The following is a 21775-nucleotide window of genomic DNA, read 5'->3' as shown; positions in this document are numbered from 1 at the left end:
AGAGGAGGATTCAAACACATATTACTGATATATGAGTATTAAGTAGATAGAGCATTGTGATTCGGTGTCAACAATTACAAGGCAACAACAACAACAACATAAGGCTATTGTTTCAAAATGCATTTAGTAATCAGAGCATTTACGTAGCAGCACTAGCAGAGTGCTAGATATGTTTTGAATTTATGAATGATTCGCTGTCAAAATCAGCTGTTTGCGACAAATAGAAACTCTCTGTCTCCGTAAGGCAGCAGGCTAAGTACCCGAACTAAGGAACCATGTTGTTTGCCTATCTATCTCGATCTCCTCCGCGCCTACACGCTGCACCTTCTACACACAAATAGCGCTGTCCATGTTTCTGAAACACCGCCGTTGATAAACATTGCACGTGACAGGTAAAACAGTTTGTTTTGGCGACAGGGATCAGGCTTTTCCCAAAAGCGAGCCCTTAAGGTGCGTTCACACCAAAAGCGTTTCACGCGTCGCGAATCGCGCCAAACGCAACGCCGGCATCGCCGGGGACTATTTGTGTTCATTCGCGTCCATCGCGTCCAACGCGCTGGACGCGCCAAAAAGGGGGCGTGGCTTATCGGCCTGAAAGCTGTTCAACTGTCCGCCATCAACCGTAGAAAAATAGCCTCTATTTCTGCTCAGTACGTGTTGTGGAAGTCCCAGATATCACGGGGAACTAAACGCCGTCATGTCTGGTTCATAACATAGTCCGGAGGAGCTCCGTGGATTTCATCGAGCTCACTGTGTCTAGCGAGCCACACGTCGGCTGTTTACTACAGCTGTATGAACACACTATAAACTGACTTGGCTGTGATTTAACGGCAATAAACCGACAAAAAGGGACTCCGAAATAACTACGTAATGATGCCGATTTGTACTTGTTTTATCAATGAAGCTCGGATCGATCGGTGCTAGGCTATGCTAACATTACGATAACGTCATATAGACGTAAATACGGCAGCGTCTATTCATTGTTTGTACCATATGGTTTACACACAAACATGTCTACACATAGTTTGGTCCGGTCTCTACTGATATGAGGTATCGTAGAGCTCTGGGTGAACATAGCGGCTACAGCATTTATTTTCTGATTTAGCAACGGCAGGACTTCACTGATGACGGAGAGAGCAACTCAACGCTGATTGGCTATCGCGCTGGAGCGTCACGCGATTTTTTCGCAGAAGTTCAAATATTTCAACTTCAGCGTTTGGGGCGTTTCGGCGTTTCGGCGTTTTGACGCGCCAAACGCGACGCGCCAAACGCGACGCGCCAAACGCGTCTGTACATAGACTTTGTATGTAATCGCGCCGCGTCAAACGCGTGAAACGCTTTTGGTGTGAACACGGCTTTATGCACCTGAGTGCTCTGTACTTGCGCCCGGAGGGCAGGAGGGTAAGGTGGTGATTGAGTGGGTGTGTGATGTCCTTTTTTTTTTTTTTTTTTTTTAACCGAGGTTGCAATGCGGGCAACCTTGTTTCACTCTGTGAGGTATGCTGTGGGGACACCAATGATCCTGGCAGCGTTGTTGGTTGTGCACGCGAGTTTGGCCCGTTTAATAACTGACAACACGTTAAAGAAGTAGGTGGAACAGTAGAGTAGAATGGGCTGAATATTGCTCTGATACAGGAGGGGATGGGGGGCAACATAGAGTATTTTTAAGTTTGGCTGATAGTCTTTGATGGCTCCCTTTTTTGATGTCTTTAGATGATGATGAGATGCTTTGCTTTGCTGACATTAAGGTGAAGATGGTTACCCTCGCACCACTGGGTGTTGTGATAGTCCAGAGCAGAGAGGTTATCTGTGGGAAGTGCACGGTGGGAGGAGGAGGTGCAGCATCATCTGTGCTCCTCTTATCCAGGCTGTCAAAGCCGGCGTAGAATGTCCTGAAATTCTTTTGCACGGGATTCTGGGTCGCTTACAGCACACAGGTTGGGTTTGTGTTCACACCCATTAAGGGGTTCAACTTCTGAAATGCCTGCTTGGTGTTCATATTGCCGAATTCAAATTCAAATTTGTCTCTGGATTTCAGTTTTTCCCCGAACACCACATTTTTATTCTCCGATCTGCCATTTTGAGGCGAGCCCAGTCTTTGAGCCTAAAGGCTTTGTACCTTCTCCCTCAGGCTCTGTTTTATTTGGGGAGTAATCCAAGTTTTTTTTTTTTTATCCTCTTAACTTGAATGGTGCTGTTTATGTAGATGTTTATATAATGTGTAATGACAGAAACCATATCATTCAGATCTCCATTGAAAATGCTCCAGTCAGTGCATGCCAGGGAGCCCTGGAGTTGAACAATGGCGTCCTCCGACCACTCTGGGGCGATGTAACATTGTGGTTTATGATGTTTCACTTCCTGTTTGTACACAAGGACCCAACCACAGTGGACAGCCTTCTCCACACTTCGTTCATCGAGCTGGGTATATTTCACCTACTGTATGAAAGTAAACGGTTCTCAAATCAACTTCACATCCGATTAATAACTATATATGATACAAATATAAGACAAAAGGCATCGACAACTACCTCCTTCTTCGTCATTCTCGTCTATTGCCCTCATGTCCTCGCTTTAAGTGTCGCAACCGCAGCCACAGTCCGGACTGATGCAGATATTTAGTTTTTTTATTTAGTTTGACAAGTCAAAGAGAAGTTGAAGTTACAGAGACAGGAAGTGGTTTTATTTTATACAGAAGATTGAAGGAATTCAGGGACAAGTTAAAAGTAGAAAGGAGTTTCAAATTATATTTCCTCCCTCTTAAAGTCTTCTGTCTCTTCTCCTCAGCGGATCAGCACTGCGAGTGGCGACGGCAGACATTACTGCTACCCCCACTTCACCTGCGCCGTGGACACAGAGAACATCCGGCGGGTGTTCAACGACTGCCGGGACATCATCCAGAGAATGCACCTGCGGCAGTACGAACTCTTGTGATGGGAGACCGCCTCCGTCAGCCTTCTGTGTTTTTCTCCATCATTCTGCATCCTTGACGAACCCTTCCTTCTCTTCCTCCTCCTCCTTCATCCTTACTCCTCCCCCCTCCTCCCCCCAGAGAAACCCTCAACAACCCCCTGACCACCCCTCCTGTCGAGGACTATGAAGTACTACTGAAGTGTGTCAAATCCTCTTCCTCTTCTTAACTTCTTAGCATTTTGTACTTCTTTTTATTTTTTCTCTCTCTCTCTCTCTCTCTCTCTCTCTCTCTCTCTGAGACCGATTCATCCCCATTTCACCGATTGTGAGAGGAAGGTTGGGGAACAAAGTTGTTGCGTGCCGCTTCTTGTTTTCTTCTTTTTCTTTTAATCCTTCCTTTTGAATGCCTTGATTTTTTTGTCATTCCACTAAGCCTTGGGCTACCTCCTTTTTTCTTTTTTTCTTTTTTTGCCCCTTTGTGTCCTTCTGTTGTTATTTTTTGGCTTTGTCATTGGACCTGGACTGGTGGGTGTGGATACATAAAAACACACCTACAGGACCTCAGTGTAGTGTGTGTGTGTGTGTGTGTGTGTGTGTGTGTGTGTGTGTGTGTGTGTGTGTGTGTGTGTGTGTGTGTGTGTGTGTGTGTGTGTGTGTGTGTGTGTGTTGAAGAGCAGGAGGGATATGCCATGTGAGCGAGTGTGTGTGTGTGTTTTATGTTTGTGTGTCACCTGCCGGTTAAAGCTGGCATCGCCACCATCACCTTTGCCCCCCCCCTTTTTTTTTTTTTTCGCCCCGTCACCCCCTCTGAGCCGCTTCTTCTCTCCGCGTGGGAGACGACTGGACGACACCGGAGAGCAACGGGAGAGGACGGAGGGGAACCGAATGGATGAAGAGATAAATGCACTTTGCATCAGGTTCCTTAATAACTTTTTTTTTTTTTTGGGTTGTTGTTTTTTCTCCAGAGGAAGCATACACACAATGTAGCATCACAATATTTATTACCCTGTCACGATGTTAGCTTGCCGAGCTGCAGGGTGCACCGAGCGGCCGAGAGACATGCGGAGCGAAAGATTAAAGTGGGAGTGGGGCAGGAACGACACGAAGAAGGATTTAAATGAAGGAAAAGGGACTGAGCTCTCTGCACCTTAGCCCTGCTGCCTCCACGGACTCGGACCGGCCTCCTTTTTCCACACAAACCATCCTTTTAGCTTAGAAATACCGATGGGAGGGGAGGGTGGTAGGGGGATGGGAGAGAAAAATGTATTGTTCTCTTATTTTATTTTTATTTTTTTGTTAACTTGTACACTGTGCAAGGTTGAATTATCCTGTACAGACTGTAAAATGTAATATTATTTTGTACAACTTAATTGAAAGAAAAACAAATCTACTTGTAGATCTTTGTGCCTTGATTATGGCTGTACCTGTAAATGAGCTCAGATGTAAGTATGTTTTCGACTGCGCTGTACAGCTTGATGTCAATCTCTATCAGCAGCGGAAGACTGCGGGTAGGGGACTTTCTCTGTAGAGTTTAGTTTTTTCTGGTTTATAAAAAAAAGGAAATGCTGTTTAGTAAAAAATAAAAAATAGGGAAAAAATCCTAAAAACCTGTATACATTATGCAAATTAACCACTTACCTGCAGTGAAGACCAGATGTTGCAGCGCCATGCCTTTTGTTTTTCTTTTTCGGTTTTCTTTTTCCTCCTTTTTCTTTTTGTTTCTTTTGAATTTCACAGCTTTAAACAAACATTGGAAATCCATTGAAAGTGTCCAAATTGCAACCTGGTGTTGTTTTAATAGGAACCAACGTTTTTTCGATATGAAGTGTGTCTGAGATCTGTACTGATGTGCGTGCCTGTGCGCATGTGTACATAAAACAAACATAGACTCACAGACGCATTGTGTGTGTGTGCGTGTGCGTGTGTGTATGTATGTATGTATGTATGTGAGGGGCGAGTGTGCGTTGTGTGTAAAATTTTATAAATGTATGTACATGTAAATTTATAGGTCTATATAAATATATATGTACAATTATACATGTTTAATTATGTGTGTGCCTAGGTGTACATACCTATGTATGTATACGGTAAATATGTATACATACACACATAGGAAAGCATGTTTAGAATGGAGATGAATAAATGAGAGCGTGCAATATTAGTAATTCTTTGGTCCTTTGGAGCCATACCCAATGGCACAGGCACTATGAATGTGTGAGCAGCACCCAACAAGACAAGCTCTTCTCCTTGTACAAACAGCATCAGCCTTTTCTTCTGCTACAGTACACGTCTATCCCCAAAAGAGAGTGAACTGACTGGAGGTGCAAAAACCTTGTTTGGCCTGGGAGGATGATTAAATGACATTTTTATTTTCTTTAAATAAAGAGGCACATTAGAGGACTTTGCTTTATTTCCATCTTGGTGTCCAGATTTGTTTCCGCTGAGTTCTTTTGTTTTGGTGGATGCGTCAGTGGAGTGGAGGGGGTCGTACACGCAGCAGAAGTAGTATGTGGGTGAGGAGGGCTGGGTACATGCAGTATCTTTACTGTGGTTTTAGCAGAATTGTTTTGGTATAAACATAGGCCTTTTTTTTCACTTTTTGACATTTACACTTGTCAAAGTAGGGAAAGCACAGGTTTTTACGAACGTCATTAAAGCTGGCTCCATTTTATCCCCTGAAAGCAGTGACAGTGAGCCAGCATGCACAATACCAGGACCCGGGAAACTGAAGCAGCTGAATAGATTCAAACTATCTTTCATTTTAATATATTCACCTGTGTGATGAAAAAGGCCTCTTGACATGTGCCGATATATCACGATGTATACAGTTTGGTTATTCTGATCTAAAGGCTCCTCGCAGGTGTTTTGAGTTTCTCTCTGATTAGACGTCGGCACAGGTTAAAGGTGGTCGGAGCTGCTGTGCGCTGGGGATCAGTCCCAGTACTTCATGTACATTATATGATAAAAGTGTAGTTTCAGGTGCAGTAACGCCAACAAGAGAGTCAGGGAGACGTCTAATCAAGCGCAATAGATCACCTGGTACCTCCGGTGTTCAGGGTCTTCGGTGCAGACTGTGGTCTGATTATTATACTTTGAAAAAGTTAAGGTTGTACGTTTTATTACTTCCCTCCTGATACAGGGAACGACACTTCAGCGAAAGTGATTGTAGAAAATGTTCCTTCGCTCCGACTGATTGTCGAGATTAAATCTGTCGCAGTCGCAAAAAAGATCAGGAGTGGACAATATGGATACATCACCAAAAGAAAACTATATGTGTCATCAATTTTCTAAAAATGAATTGAGAACTAGACAGTTGTTTTCTGAGACTATTATGTGATAAATCAGTCAGTTGATGGACAGAAAATTCTTTTAATCGAGCTTCTCAAATGTCAGGATTCTGTTTTTGTGTCACTTTAAACTTTGTTTATGTAAATATTATTTTTTCTTTTGGACAGTTGCTCAACCAGAAATTGTGACACACATTTTCCCAATTTGTGGATGTAGAAGAATCCTGTTATTTAAACACCTGACAAATCAAGGTACCAAAAATCATTTAGAATCAAATATTGCTTGCAACATTACAAAATGTTACCTTAAAAACACGCATATATGTTACAGTGAGCGCCACCACGTCATGAAATCCCAGATCTCAGTAAGCGGCTTCATATTGTCCAGTCCTAAATAAAAAGTAAATAGACAAACTAGAAGCAGAGTCAAATGTGAACTGTGTCAGGAAGATGTCCCCAATATGTTGTACTTCTTTTACAACTTTCTTTATTTGACATGATTTTGTGTTGGCAACAACACTCATCTGTCTTTCAATCGTTTGTGATTGGTCATACCTCTAATATTAATTATAAACCTCTAGTTTAAACCACAACTCTCTAAAAACAGAGCTTTAGATTCTTATTTATTATTTACAGTTCATCAGAAACGGTTCAACAACTTGGCAAAGCCCCTCACAAACATTTGGCACAGAAAGTCAGCAATAAATATATTCACATATGCATCATAAAAACAGCGAGAAACCTGGATGAGTTATCCGACATCAACAACAGAAACAAACAGTGTTCAGAGTGTGAGATGATCAGTGTGTTTACATCGGATCACAGTTAACAGAGTGAAGAGACATCAGTCTGACTTTACCACCTTCACATCAGACCAGGGAGTATTTAAATATGTACTTATTTGAATTGTTTTACTCAATGTCACGTGTGTGCGTGTGTGTGTGTGTGTGTGTATTTTCTAATAACTCAGCCAGTCACAGGAAAACTGTTGTAAAATCAGTGACGGTTACTTCTCTGTGATTGTAACGCTTCCTTTTCGTGAGCTCCATCCGTCTGGCACTCCCACGGAAGGTAAAACAAACACCAGTGATGATTTGTAACAACAATTTGGGCCCAACATCTGTTTTGTCACCACAGGCTATAACCCTATCATCAATATCCGAAGTGATAGTCCCTTTAAGACATTTAAAACACACACTCCTTCACAGCGCCGTAAAACATTTGGACAAACGAATCGAGGTTGCACGAACAGATTTTCGTCCCGTTCTGAAGAGAGGGGGAGAACGTCACATCTAGTATTTACCAAGTCCAAATGTGCTCTAGTCTCGTGGCTCTGTCCTGGTGCACTCTGGGTAATCGTAGTTCACATAGACTTGTGCTTCCCCAGCAGGCAGAGGCTGAGACACTGCAGCAGGCCTTTCATCCACAGACAGTGAGCCAGGAACAGCAGCAGCATGCAGGCGCCGGCCGAGCAGTAGATGCTGATCACCGTGCTCTCCTCCGGCAGGAAACACTTGGACAGAGCGTAGCTGCCGGGTGACACCGACGCCTGAGAGGAGGAGACGAGGAGATGAGGAGATGAGGAGGATGAATGTGTTTGAGGTGATAATCAGTGTTCATTTTGGCCGAGGTGGCTGCTTATGGCCCCAGTGAACTCTTTGGTTCTTTACTGCACATTTGTACGTTAGTTTGACTATGTTAAGATACAATCCCTGATATATTTTCTTATCATCCCCATTACACTATTACATGGTGCTATTCAAAATGTTGGCATAATAACAAATTTTGTGTTTTGTGTTCACTAGAATATATTTGAAAAAGAAATCTCAACACAAGTTCCATTTGTAGGCGTTCTGGAGCGTTCTTTATGTCACATAATTGTAGATCTTCAGTCCATCTGAGAAATATCTGGCTTACTTTTATTTTGAAATCATGTCTTGCAGTACCGATAGGTCAAAATAAAGAAGACTGACACCAGGGATGTGGAGCAAAGATCCCGGGATAGTTTAGTCCAAATATTGTGCCACAAAAACAAACACGCAGCCGACAAACAATTAATCTAAAAATGAATAATTGTCAAGAATCAATTTGCTAGCAGAGTCACTATTTCAATGTCGTCACCATTCCTGTTCAATGTTAAGGCGTAACAGTGCTGAACGACGTTATGAGAGCAAGTTAACCAAAACATTAAAGTTGAGCTGAAACTCAGGTGATAATTCACTGAGTACACCTCCTTTTACTGAGTCACTATAAAAATATTGATTATAGATGCTTAAATAAATTCAAGTGTTATTTTTCCACACAAAGAGTGATCTCACCCACACTATCATCCACCGTCATTCGTCTGCGTCGTCTCTAAATAAGCAGGACTCTCCAGATGTTGATGGTACTCACCAGGATGAAGCTGGGGTTGTTTCTGTTCCTCCAGCTGAAGGATGGCACGCTGACTTCTGGGTACTTGTTGTCATGGAGAACCTCACATCCGCTGTGGGTGTGTCCACTCAGGATGAGGCGGGGCTTAAACCACTGCAGCAGCTGAGGACAGAAATCCCAAATGTACCTCAGAGGCCGGTTGCTGCTCGCTTACATCACCAGTTTCATCATCGTCATCATCATCATCATCATCTGCGGTTTCTATACGGGATTATTTCTGACAGCAGGCCGCTGTGCTGTGTTTTAATTGGATGAAACCGAGATCCAGGAGAAATAAAAAACCCCACAATAGAGTCTGTGTGACGAGACTGCAGAGTACTCACCCTCTGTGAGGCCTCCTTAGACAGCACGTCGTACTTCTCTCTGAACAGCAGGTGTCGCTCTTCAGGCGGTGCAGCATCCAGTCCTGTGCAGCCGGCATCGCTCACTCTGAACAGAGGATAGTGCTGGAGGACGAGGAGAACATGGAAATAGATACCTTTTTATTCGTTTTATTCTAAAATTATGTTTTGAAAAAAATTTAAATTTAATATATTTGGGTTTTGGACAAAATTAGTAATTTTATTATTAGTAATAACAGGATGATGTTTACACTAAGTGACGTGTTTATGGCTGTAGCTGTCAATCACGTTATGTTATTACGTGCATGTTATACACATTTATCCTAAATTCATGTTTGTTATCTTTAAAAAAACTTCTGGATCTTTTCCTAAAAAGTTCTGTGGGTTTTGAACAGTAAGTGGACGCACACGATTACGTTTGCACACAGGTTCAGTTGACAGGCAACTGTTAGTTGATTGAGCTGTAAAATCTTTTTGGATTAATCTATTAATTGTCGGAAAATAATGACAAATGTCTTCAGATGCTCGTGTTGTTTCGTAGCTCCGTTGGTAGAGCAGGTTGGGCAATAATCACAAAGTCGCTTAGTCTATGATGGTGCTTTGATGATGCTTGAGATGATTTGTGATTATCAAGACTTATCCTTCAAGCAAGTAATCAATTCAGCACTAATTCTACAGCTTCTGATGAGGAGCGATTGTGTCTGCTTTATGTTTTCGGACAGGAAGAGAGAAAACACGCAGAGTACACCTGCAGGTTACCTGTAGCATGATGGGGGGGGTGGGAGGGTAGAGCTGCGCGTCCTCACAGCTGTCCGTCACCCCGCCGCCAGACTGTGAACTCTGCAGAAAAGACGACAAAGAGTTACCGGGCTTGTCTTCTTTTACAATACGTCCTCAAACATCATTTTTATTGCGTATCCCTCCACAAGAAAAGCAATTGGCCACCACGTTCAATGTCTTCCATCAATGTTTAAAAACAACAAAACACCGGCTCCAGGTACACTGAGCTTTGGATAGAAGTGTGTTTTTTTTTTTGCCTTCTTCCCCACTTGACTTGAGTCTTTCACGCTCCAAGAGCAGCAGAGTGCGTTTCAGGTGCTGACAGCCTGAAAGTGAGCGAACCAACTTTCAAGAAATGTTCTCGTTCACCTGAAGAGAACAGTTGAGGTCTCTGGAGAGTTTGATCAGCTCCTTCTCCACCGACTGGCAGATGGGGCACCCGTCGCCGTGAAGGGCCACGCTGTTCACCAGCAGAAAACTGACGAGAGAGGAAAAATAGATAACACTCAGTAACTCTGGCATGAGGTAGGAGAGGAGACGAATCCTGTCATAATGTTCTGATTCTGGGTACTTTAAGGACATTCGGTGGAGTGCCTTCACATTAAACCTGTGACCTTCCGGTCTGCTGAGTCACATTCCTGCAGGGTCATCATGTGTGCCACTCACTTGACTCCCTTTTTGGTGACGATCCTGGTGGAGGAAGCGTTGAAGACCTTCTCGAAGCGCTGCAGCTTGAACCAGTCCATCCTGCAGGCAGACAGACAACACGCTCACCACACGGCAATAAAAATAACCTGCTGCTCAGTCTGCCTCGTCTGTCTGTCATACGGGGTTACATAAGAGCTGTGCCATTTCCCTTCCTGCTGCACGCGTCCAATCAAAGCACATATGAGCCGCTGTCTGTCTGCATAATCCCCAAAACCATGAATCACAGAGGCATCAAATACTAAACTGCAGGAGGATTTCATGCATCTTGTTGTATTTGCTTTTACTGCTTCTTCCCCAGAGATTTTAAGAACAAGAGTTTCTGATGAACGCAACATCTCTGCAATATAATGCAATCAGATTCAAACATGCAGGCTCCATAATGAACATAAAGTAAGACCTCCGTGATACAAGTATTGCATTATCTTGTACAGTGGATTCTGTCAGGTCTACAGTGCCTATGTTGACTGTAATAAAGCCTTTTGTGTTTTGATTTGTTGACAGTATTACAATATATCGTAAATCTCATAAAACCACACATCATACGTGACCTCAGTGTCCTCGCAGATATCTATGTCCCTGACTGCTTTTACGGTGTCCAACCCTTGGACAGTATATCTCAGTAAAAATACCTCCTAATTGGCTCATAATCAAATATTTCCTCACAGGTAATGCAACACGATAAAGTCCTTTAGTTCTTATGCTGGCTCTGCACTGTAACAGTATGAGGCTTTTATTCACATTCTTTTGGCAGCCAATAGTCTCCTTTAGATACAACAACTTTTCTAGTCAAAGTCTGTTACCAGATAACAGTGACAAACAGTGACATAACGTGACAAACAGTGAAATCAAAGTCCTTCTTTTATTGTGACTCCTTGCCTGAACTCACGTACAGCTTTATCAGAGGTAACCTGAGCCTGATGGAGCAGCATAAAGGTTGAACAATAAAAACAATCATCCTGTTCTTACTCATAATGGAAACCGATGTCGTGATTGCCAACCAGTACAACCAGTTCGGTGTCAGGGGAGTGTCTGAACATCCTGTTGAAGCGGCGCACGTCGTCCTCCCAGTGCTGCAGAGAGAAAAACACAAACACACAGTTGAGGCAGGTTTCAGCACGGGCCTTTAATAAGACTAAACTCCCCTGGGAAGCTCATGAGAGTTAATGGGATCTCTGTGGGTCACCCAGCAGCCCCCATGGGTGGCTGTCTATGCCGGGTGGCTTTGATTCAGACTCCAGATTCAATTTTGCACCTGCAGGGGCCGAAGTCGTACACAAGAGACCTTTAATTACATCAGTGCTGTGGGTTTACGTGATGTTTTTCCCACTGATGTGTCTCTAAATGACTCCCTGATGCTACTTTTAATTAGGGCAGATTGACAGATGCACAAATGGCTGGTTTGAGGTTATGTTATCCATATATTATCCATATCATCCAAGAAGAAGCCTGAAACAATTACTTAAAGGGAACTATTTTTTTTTCAACCATAGTTCCTACATGTACAGAAAAAGGTCTGTGAATTATCTTGAGCATCCAGGTCGTGATTTCTGGAAGGAGACATTGCTGTTGAGTTTTTCAAATATATATTTTTTGGTGCTCTGAGCCCCGCAAGTCGAGTGACACATAGTCCCATTATATTGGAGAGAAGGCAGACATCTCAATACCTCAGAAACTAGGCAACTCACACCACAACAATCTAACTAAAAAAATGTCACTGTTTTCTTTACATGTAAACCAATTAGTAAAGGAAAATAATTGCTACATAATGAAAAAATATCTAGCTGCAGACCTTCTTTCGGTATTTCTCTTTCTGAAAATGTAACGCTTTGAAAACAAATCCCACAAATTACATCGGAGATGCCAACCGAGTGTGAAAATGAATGAAGAATCCGACGAGGGGAACATAATACGATCATTGGAGATGTTACAGTTCTGCGAGCTCCATCTCCTGTTTTAATGAGGCTTTCTTCCGTGCAGCACTTGCTCAACACCTCATCTTTCTTCTATCTGACGGATCACATTTGACAATCCAGTAATAGATGTGTGAGATTTCCCCGGGGGGACGTTTTTTTTCCTGAAGCAGGATGGATGTATGCTACCACGGAGGGCAGAGAGGATGCAGGTTGCTGCTGTTGGTGTTTTTCTTCAAAAAACCGCCAGCCTCTGGTGCCTGGATGGTACAACATGCTGCTGCTGCTGATGACCGGAGAGTACCGGCCTCTGCTCTGCATCCACGTACTGTTCTTCCACCACCACCACCACCACCATCATCATCATCATAAGCACTGTGGGGTTTGCAGACAAAGCAAGAAGGGAAAAAGGGAACTCTACGTTACCTTCGGCGAGCTCCACTTGCCTTCGTCGAAGATATCCCCGAGAATAAACACTATTTCGGGCCTGAGCAGCCACAGAGCGGTCTGGAAAGCCCTCTCCATCTGCCATTCCCTGTGCGTTTGGAGACAACAAGTATAAGCGTTATTTGTTGTTTTTGTTTACAGTCCTGTAGAGCTCGGAGCACAGACGGATGGAAAGAGGAAGAGTGATGGATTGCTTAAAAAAATAATACATACAAATACATAAAAAAAGACATTACCTCCTCAGCTTGTCGAACCAGTGTCCTCCGACGGCTCCGAGGAGGTGCGTGTCCGACAGCACCATAGCGCGGACCGTTGAGTCCATCGGCCGGCCGTCAATGCCCTCTCCGCCCCGTGCATGGCTGATCTTCGGCCAGGCGCACTTGAGGATGGTCGGGAAGTAGATCAGATACTCGCAGAAAAAGAAAGCGCCGCCGACCAGGAGAATCAGCACCACCGCAACCATCCACCTGACGCTAAACCTCGGCATTTCTTTGTTATTCGGCGTTCGGGATGCCCTGAACTGGCGCACTGGCGGTGATGGAGCGGTCCATGAGGCATCTTCCCCTCTTCCAGACCCGACTGGTTAGGTCTCCAGCCGTGGGATGCTCATGGCAAGTTGCTCTGAGGCTGCGCTGGATACAGTGAAAAGCTCCGGGGATTCAAAATATGAGATAAAAAGTTAAAACAAATGCCGTCTGCTTGTAGAGAGACAGTCGAGAGGAGCGGCAGCCTGCCGCTGATGCGCAACTGAGTCGCTCCGCTCAGCTTTTAACTGTCAAGCTAGAAACAGCATTTCCTGTAGTCATTTTTCAAAATAAATCTGAAACTGCAATACTTTACAATCACATCTATTTGTACAATTAAGTGTTTTCAGATGGAAGATGTGATGGATGAAGTACTCAGATATTTTACCGAAGTAAAAGTAGCAAAATCACAGTGTAAAAATGTTGGCAATTAAGTAAACTCGACGTTTTCCTTTTATTTATTCCACCACTTGTTTGGGCCCATTAAAGATGAAACTACATACAACTATAATATATAGAGCATACGAGCAATATGCAGAGTACATCAAAATAATCAAACTGTAAAATAACATATGTTGTGAATGACCAGTGGTTGAGGAAGTATTCAAGTAAAAGTCCTGCATTCAAAATTACCTAAAGAACAGAAGTAATAGCATCAAAGTATACTTTAAGTACAAAAAGTAAATTATGCAGAATGGCACATTTTAGAATTATGTATACATGATGTTAATTATTGGTGTATTAATGTGAAAGCATCACTAATGTTGCAGCATAACATAAAACGTTGTTATGTTTGTAAATATTTTTGAACATGATCTTTTACTTTTTTGTTTATCTCACCAAGTACCACTTTTTTTTTTTAAACGTGGCAAATTAAACTTAATTAAAAAGAAAAATCGGCCAACTTCCGGTATTTTTCTTGCTAACACCTGCTGACTTGACCTGGGTTTGAGGAGAAGTGGAGGAATGTTTGGCAAGACAAGAGAGACAAAAGAACACTTGACTTAAAAGTTAATAAGAAGCCAGTTTGTCATTCTGTAAACAATAGGACTATTGATAAACCTGATCAATGGTCAGAAAATCTGGTATCCGTCCACACCAACACACAAATACTAACAGATGGAAAGGAGCCAACAACTATGGGACAAATGAGATTAAGTGATTAAGAGCAGAAATCTAATCAGCAGGAGACCGCTTGTGTGTGCAGCTATGAAACTACAACCACAGAGGAGTTTGAGCCTCACAGGAACCTGCTATAACGAAACTCTTCTAACTATGGCCTTTAGCTCCCCGCTAAACCAGTCGGTTTGCATTCACGAGTCATGCATGTTCCTGTTATGCTCAGCTTATGCATGCAAAGGGAGGGTGGGGGGGGGAGCTTTACTCACATCCTGTCTTCACACTGACCCTAAAACATTTGTTGTGCACATGTGCAGCGCAAGATTTGACTCGTGCAGAACGAGGAAGCTGCAGGAGTGAAAAGTAGAGCGTTGCAACAGCAGCACAGAGCGGAAACTGACAACATGATTTCAGAGGAGAGGCATCTCAGTTTTCAGACTTGCCATTTGTTTGTGATCATGAATGACACTTTTTGTCACTAGAAACCAAATAAAGAAGGGTGGAGACTCAAAACTCCAGATGTTCAGACTGGCTTTGCTCCACTCACAACAGTCTTAGAGGACATGAAGAGCATTTGCTTTCAATTGTAAACTGACTTTCAAATGTACAACTTTGTTTTAAAGCCTGAAACTGATTAACAAAGCTGTCCTGTGAGCATAAAGGAGCACGCACTAAAACCAACTAACCCACACCAAGGAGTCAAATTCCTAATTTGGAGTGGCTCTTCTTTGAAACAATCAAGAAACACAATTCACACTCTCAAATCCTGCTTTAATTCACAGTCAGGGTCTTGGCTACCATTGAGGACACTGAGGTAGTGTCCTAAGGTATTTTGGGTCATCAACCTTAGGGGAGCTGAAAATCTATAACAAATTGCACAACATTTGAGGCTAATGTCAGTTTTTCAGGCCCCATTTAGTGCTTTACGTTGTTCACACATACAGACTCAAAAGTTGCTAGAGGCCAGAGACTATCTGTATATCTATACGTCTGAATGCAGCGTAATCTTTAGTCTCTCCTCAGGGTCAAATTACACAAACATTAATAAAACATGACCTAAAACAGCTGGGCGCTGTAGCAAATGTGACACTAACTAAATAATATATAGTGCATTTGTTGGACGCTATTTTCGTCCGTGGAGTAATACACATCGAGGTGTTGTTGATGTTGTTTTTGGAGCAGAGAGGAATAAAGGATACTTGGACCGGTTAATTGTTGACTAAAAGTATCACGCTATCATTACTGAACAAAGAAGACATTTCCATAAGTCAAGTTTAAATGTCAGGAAAAATGACACCCTGCTCGTTTTATAGGGAAGTGGTTAAAGTATCTGCTGGTTCTCTGTGAAACTGTGTCCAAACCAGTTTTGATTGACGTTAACTCTGGATGGTCAGCCTCCAGACTCTCATTATCAGATGTTTGTGCAGTTGTTATGCAGCGTGAGTCAAAAGAGAAGTGTAACTGTAAGCTCTCCTTTCCTGAGACCTGCCAACACTGTTTCACAACAGCTGAATATAAATAAGCTCGCCCGTCATTTAAAAGACGAACCAGCAGTTTTTATTTTCTGAGAGTGAGATATTTTGAGCTTAAAATTGAATTCAGTAGGAGCAGGTCATGTATCCAGGTTGCAATTTTCTGGCCTTGCAGGGCATCAGAAATGATCTATTATTATTATTCTGTGTTCGAATATGTAATTAAATTCAGTGTCTGAATGTGGTTAAGCTTGTAAAAGAGAGTTAGAGACTGATACCACTCTGAACGGTAAATATGTAGCTGGAGCCAGAGGCCGGTTAGCTTAGCATAGCACAAAGACTGGAAACAGGGGGAAACAGCTAGCCTGGCTCTGTCCAAAGGTAACTAAATCCTATATATGTTGCCTCTAATTTGTTATTCATGGGCTGAACTAATTGCCCAGCAACCAGCTGAGACTCCAGGAAGTTACTGCTTCTGTCAAAGAAATGTTTTGGCAAATACTCCCTATGTAACACAAATAACAAAAAATTAATGCATTTCCTAACACAATTCCTTTCCAAATGATCACAATTAGTTTCAATGTTTAAAAGAGCCATGACAAAACCAAAGTCTTTCTATCAGTTTATTAAGACACCTATGTTACAATATGTCTCCATATGCACAGTTCTTCTCAATACCCAGGTTGAACCAATTGCCTTTTCCTCCTTTGTAGGCACTGGTGACTATTCTTGCCCAGCCGTGTTCTCCCTGAAAACAAAACAAAACAACGTTATTTTACTCTGCATGCAGGAAACCAAAGTCAGTGAAACCACCGGCCTGCAACCTAATGGATAAAAGAGTGAATTAATGACTTGTAAATTAGTGAGGTGTGCACGTTTTAGCTACAGAGCTGATTCATGTCAAACTAAGGGCAGGCTGTGCAGGCAGGGTGGGAGAAGAGAGAGAGAGAGAGAGAGAGAGAGAGAGAGAGAGAGAGAGAGAGAGAGAGAGAGAGAGAGAGACCAACCCAAAACTCTCCCCAGGAGTTCCTCACGATCCAGTACTCGGTCTCGTCCTCCGCCACACCCCAACCGGCCACAGAGACAATGTGATTCGGCAAAGACAGGGGGTGAAACTCTGAGAAGATCCCTCCAGCGTATTCCTCCAGGCCGCCGGTGGCCATCAGGGCACAACTGAAAGACAGAGTGGAGAGTTTCTGAAATCCTTTAATCTTCTTTTTGTGTTCTTCTCACATTTTTATAATCACTGGCATGTGACGATGAGTCACAGAAAGAGCATTTCTGTGGGTTCAAATCAGGGTGAGGGCAGGAACAGAAATTGTTACCTTAAATCTGCGGGTATTAGAAAAGCGTTTTACACTCCTGCTGCTACTTTTCTCAAATGTTTTAGAATAATAAATAATGTATCTACTAATAAAAACGTCACTATAATGAAGAATCGCTGTGAAACGTTCAGGCTGAATCTCTTTACTTCACACAGAGTGTGTAGGCGGATGGATAATTAGAATGACGACTGGGGAGGATGACTTACTCTACCTGATGGGCCCATTGGTGTAAATCTCCGCTTTTATCTTGTCTCTTCCAGAAACTTCTCCATAGTCGCCCACTTTCCACATCGTGTAGTTCTTCACGACGGCACACGATTTGAAGAAGGAGCAGGTGCCACACTGGTTGAACTGCTCACACTCTAAAACAAATGAGATCATCTATAAAGATTCACGAAGCAGTGCGGCGCTTACTCTGCAATTCCATACAGTCTCCATGAAGTTAAATCTTAAACTTCCAGTGTACTGTTAACAGTGTGATGTAAAAATGCAATATCGCAAATGTGTTCAGTTTGAGACTCAGAGCAGCTGCTTTGAAGCCCAACTGCAACCAACAATGCTGCTTACACTTCCACCATAATATCCCATTTATATTATTTTTTCCACATACTTAAGAGTGTAAATTCATCAACAGACAGAATGATCAGAGTAAAAAGCGTATATTTGTATACTTTGGTTTATGGCCTGGTAGTTGTTGCAGGTTTCATCAGGAATGCCTCTCTCGTGTGCGTAGGCGTAGACTCTCAGGTGATCTCCTCCGTAACAAGAGCCCGCCCTCCCACAGTCTATCACGTTCTGGACTGACAGGTAGGCCGACGGCCACGCCCCTCCACGCTTGATGTTGATACGGTCTTGGAGAAAAGAACGACAATAACGAATGTTTAAATGGTAAAATTCACTTGGGTGGACGCTGCTCTCCGTGCTCACTATGCTACAGCTGCCACGCTAACGTGATACTGTAGTCCATAAAAACGGCTCAATGTAACACGTGAACAATATGCATACTGTATTTAACACATCTTACATCAGTCCCAGCTTCTGTCTATCCCTCTATTCCCATCCCCCATCCTGTTTCCTCCCTCCTCCATCCCCACATGGTTACCAGCTAGTGCACTCGTGGCTCCCATGGCCCAGCAGGACCCACAGTACTGGGGGATGTGCTGGTTCCGTGTGACGCTCACATAATTCTTCCCCTCGATGTCCCTCCAGTCCCAGGACGGAGGGAGGTCCGACACCTTCACATACTCATGTGGGCGGGGCCGTGTCCTGAAAAAAGTAACAGGATGAGGCTCATATCTAGTTTGTTAATATCCTCAATAGGAATCAGAACAAACCACAGTAATCTTGTAGGAATGTAGACACATAGAGTATATCTGTGATCTTATGTAGAAACATATATCACGGAAATGTCACGCTTCAATTTGACCTTTCTGATGTCCCTCCCACTGTCTCGGAGGCTGTCCTAGCCGACCTCAGCAGCCAGTTGGCTGACATGAGAGGGTCGTTAGCTTGATTAGGACAACCTGGGCTATAGAAACTGGTCCATGTGCTCACTCTGCCTCGTCTTTGCTACAGCACATGTCCAACCTGTACGGGCTTTTGTTTGTGCACCTGTGACCCTCCACAGCACACATCCGTGCATGTCTTTCATTACTGACTCTGCACACTCCATTGATTGTTTGGTGGTAACTGCAGTTTCATTATTTGTGTAACTTTAAGTGGACTTCCTCCTTGTCACATTCTCTGAGCCAGTTTTGAGACAGACGGGGGTTCGTCCGGGATGCCAACGCATTTGGTAAATCTAGCCTTAATGTGACAAATGAGGCTTCATTTTTGGTACCAATACGGTTTGTTCATGCTAAACTGAGTTTAAGCACCTTTCGGGAGTACATATTGAAGTGCCTCTGGTATTTAGCATTGTGACTGAGATTTTTGGGGACAGGAATTTTGTTTGGTTACTTGGGTTACTTTTGTGGAGGCAATTAATCTCTGGCGGTTTATAAGGAGCAGAATCTGTCCCCACTTTCTCTGGTTAACCAACCAATTTCTTTTATTGCATTTTAAGTACTGGTGCTTGTAATTGGGAGAGCATGGTCACGTCTTGGTTGGTAGAAGCCATGCTTCCAGCCAGCACTTTGCTGAAGTGGTTGATCCCAATGTCTTGGGAGCATTTCCCCTCATTTTTTTTTTTTCCTGCCACCGTCTGGTTGTCTTTTGGTTCCAGTGGACTCTGTTCATAAGTGTCCTCCACCAGCATCTGTCCAGGGACGAGGGTTGAGACTAGTTAGATGGGTCCGGGGAACCTGGTCTCTGTTTTATCGTATTTGTTCCAGTACTTGTTTCTGGAGGTTATAAACCTTAACCACACCGTACAATGGCTGTCTAATGGTGAATCAGAACCCGTTTGTCTGGTCTTGTGTTGGCTTGCTCTGAGTCTGTCAAGGTGCTTGGGTTCATGGTAACGTTCAGTTTGGTAGCTGAGGAACTAGAATGTTAATGAGGAAGTCCTCTTAAATGTAGTGCCTTCAGCTTTGGTAGTAAATGTAGCAGGTTTCTGCTTTGTGTTGTCTTTGAATGACTGGGTTGACTAGTGAGCTTTTTGTTTAGAGGAACTTTAGGTATGCTACTTTATTTTTGAGCCCATGGTGATTCCAGGTTTGTGTACATTATGTGGAACTGTGTGAAGAAGCATTGAGTTTGCTTTGTCCAGCTGCAGGTCATGTGTTAGACACTCGGGGGTTGAACCTCAGTTGCTGTTACTAGTTAAATATTTCTCACTTTCACGTGTTCCTGCAAAAACAGTTCTGTTATTGTGTCCTGTTTTTTAAGAAAATACTTTAACTCTTCTTTGTCATGTTACTCTTCACAATCTTTTCTTTGCTAGTTTCTCATCCTTGAGTTGCTCCCCTAGATCCAAGGTTGCTGAGTTGATAAGTAAAATGAACATTTAACTCCAAAAGTAGCATAAATGTAAATCATTCAAGTACAAGCTCCTTGGAATTTGTGCTTAGTAACATAAAAGTGTTACGTTACTTACTTAGTGTTGACCTATTACGTTACCGTTAGGTCTTAAGAACCGAACGTTAATGTCAAATCTCAACTGATAACCGTTAACTTAAACGTTGGTTCGCTCAGGAGATAAGAGTCCATATTAATGAAACTGTCGGTCAGAATAAAATGTACATTTTCTCGTCACTTACTTGACGGAGTGTGGTCTGTCGTCTGTGATAGGTTTATAACAAGGCTCGGATAACAGTCTGGAGGAGCTGATTTGCAAAGAAAAAGAAGCTATGCAAAACAGTAACGGTACGTTTGTTATTGTAGACGCCATGTTGGATCTCCTTCTTTCTCCCTTATTGCCTTCATGTGACGCACACACAGCGCCCTCTGTTGGCACCTGGGACAACCGCCACTATAACAGTAAAGATCATAGGTATGTAGAATATAAAGAAGCAGAAAATGAAAACACGTCATTTAAGGTATCTCAAAATTGTACTTAAGTACAGTAGCCTATGTTTGAGTATATGTACTTGGTTACTTTCCAACACTGACAGATCCAATATCAGTAGACTAAAGAAGTCTGCACAAACCATAAAGACCTGTTAGCCACAGGCCTGTAACTAACATGTAAAATAAATAAAACTAAAAGGGTGACAAAAACGTCAATTGTCCTCCACAATGTGCTAAAGAAGTCAGTTTATTAAGAGAACTTTAAAATTAGGAGCATTGTTTTGTTGTTCTGGATTTTAATATTTTCCTTAACGATAAATAAGTTTGCTTGTATCTGCTGACTCCTTTGTGCTTTTCACCACACCGATCAATAAATGAACATCGTCAGAATAAAAACAGGCGCTGTAGCAGTGCAGGTTTTGCATGATCAGCAGGAAACTTTTAAATAACACTCAGTTACAATCGCATTAAACCTAATGCAGGGCCTGCTGATTGGTTGGGTTTTTAAGGATATTTTGAAGCTCTTAACAAGGTTAGTATACCACAGGATGAGGCGCAACTTCAACCACGGTCAGTTTTTGTGAGCAGGAAGCAGTATTGTTTGTGCTTTTAATGATTAAACTTGAATCAGATTAGATGTGCATTAGGCACCTAATGAACCCTCAGTGGAAACGCATGATAAATCACCAGTTATTTGTGTGATCCATCTTCAGATTGTGATGATGAGGATGCGGAGCACCTCACGTAAAAGCTGTTCATCGGTAAGAGGAAAGGAGGTTCATGTGTTGATGTTGGTGTGAACTTTGGAAGGTGGGCGCTCTAAAAATGAATTAGCTGCTTCCTGCTGGGTCCCAAAAAAGGTTGAATGGCTGTGAAGGCAAATAGCAAAACTAAAAGTGACGATATTGTTTTACAGATCATTAAAATCTTTGTTAGTCATGCTTTTAAGGAGAAAATGTACAAGTTTCTGAATAAATTTCACACTTTCGGGACATTTGTGGGACGGGTTGATGTTTCTATTATTTACATTGTTGGTCTAACAATGAAGAATTGTATTGAGACACTT

The 21775-nt window shown here is 42.7% G+C and overlaps 3 protein-coding genes across 4 annotated transcripts in view; 1 reads left to right on the top strand and 2 right to left on the bottom strand.

Moving 5' to 3' along the window:
- LOC306706494 (guanine nucleotide-binding protein G(olf) subunit alpha) overlaps window positions 1-5310 on the top strand; it is a gene marked incomplete at its 5' end in the record, with an annotated part of 44846 nt that extends 39536 nt beyond the window's left edge. For both annotated transcript variants that reach the window (XM_079173609.1, XM_079173610.1), the window contains one exon: window positions 2788-5310. In XM_079173609.1, coding sequence (XP_079029735.1) covers window positions 2788-2934 — 147 coding nt within the window. In that variant the 3' untranslated portion in view covers window positions 2935-5310. The remainder of the gene's footprint in view (window positions 1-2787) is intronic.
- Window positions 5311-6662: 1352 nt separating this feature from the next.
- On the bottom strand, window positions 6663-13570 carry mppe1 (metallophosphoesterase 1). The gene is made up of 9 exons (XM_079172539.1): window positions 13056-13570; window positions 12799-12907; window positions 11429-11532; window positions 10421-10501; window positions 10124-10232; window positions 9734-9814; window positions 8957-9079; window positions 8595-8735; window positions 6663-7749 (listed from the first exon to the last, which is right to left on the bottom strand). Exons 1-9 carry the CDS (start codon window positions 13304-13306, stop codon window positions 7564-7566), a joined length of 1185 nt encoding a protein of 394 aa, XP_079028665.1. The 5' UTR covers window positions 13307-13570; the 3' UTR covers window positions 6663-7563.
- A 2975-nt stretch (window positions 13571-16545) lies between these two features.
- On the bottom strand, window positions 16546-20601 carry LOC306705785 (cathepsin Z). The gene is made up of 6 exons (XM_079172635.1): window positions 20460-20601; window positions 18362-18525; window positions 17931-18110; window positions 17471-17621; window positions 16942-17107; window positions 16546-16682 (listed from the first exon to the last, which is right to left on the bottom strand). Exons 1-6 carry the CDS (start codon window positions 20588-20590, stop codon window positions 16575-16577), a joined length of 900 nt encoding a protein of 299 aa, XP_079028761.1. The 5' UTR covers window positions 20591-20601; the 3' UTR covers window positions 16546-16574.
- Window positions 20602-21775: the final 1174 nt, after the last annotated feature.

The sequence above is a fragment of the Pholis gunnellus genome, assembly GCF_910591455.1.
Source record: "Pholis gunnellus genome assembly, chromosome: 14".
NCBI lineage: Eukaryota > Metazoa > Chordata > Actinopteri > Perciformes > Pholidae > Pholis > Pholis gunnellus.
The sequence above is the reverse complement of the archived record's forward strand: the minus strand, read 5'-3'. Positions and strand labels throughout refer to the sequence as shown.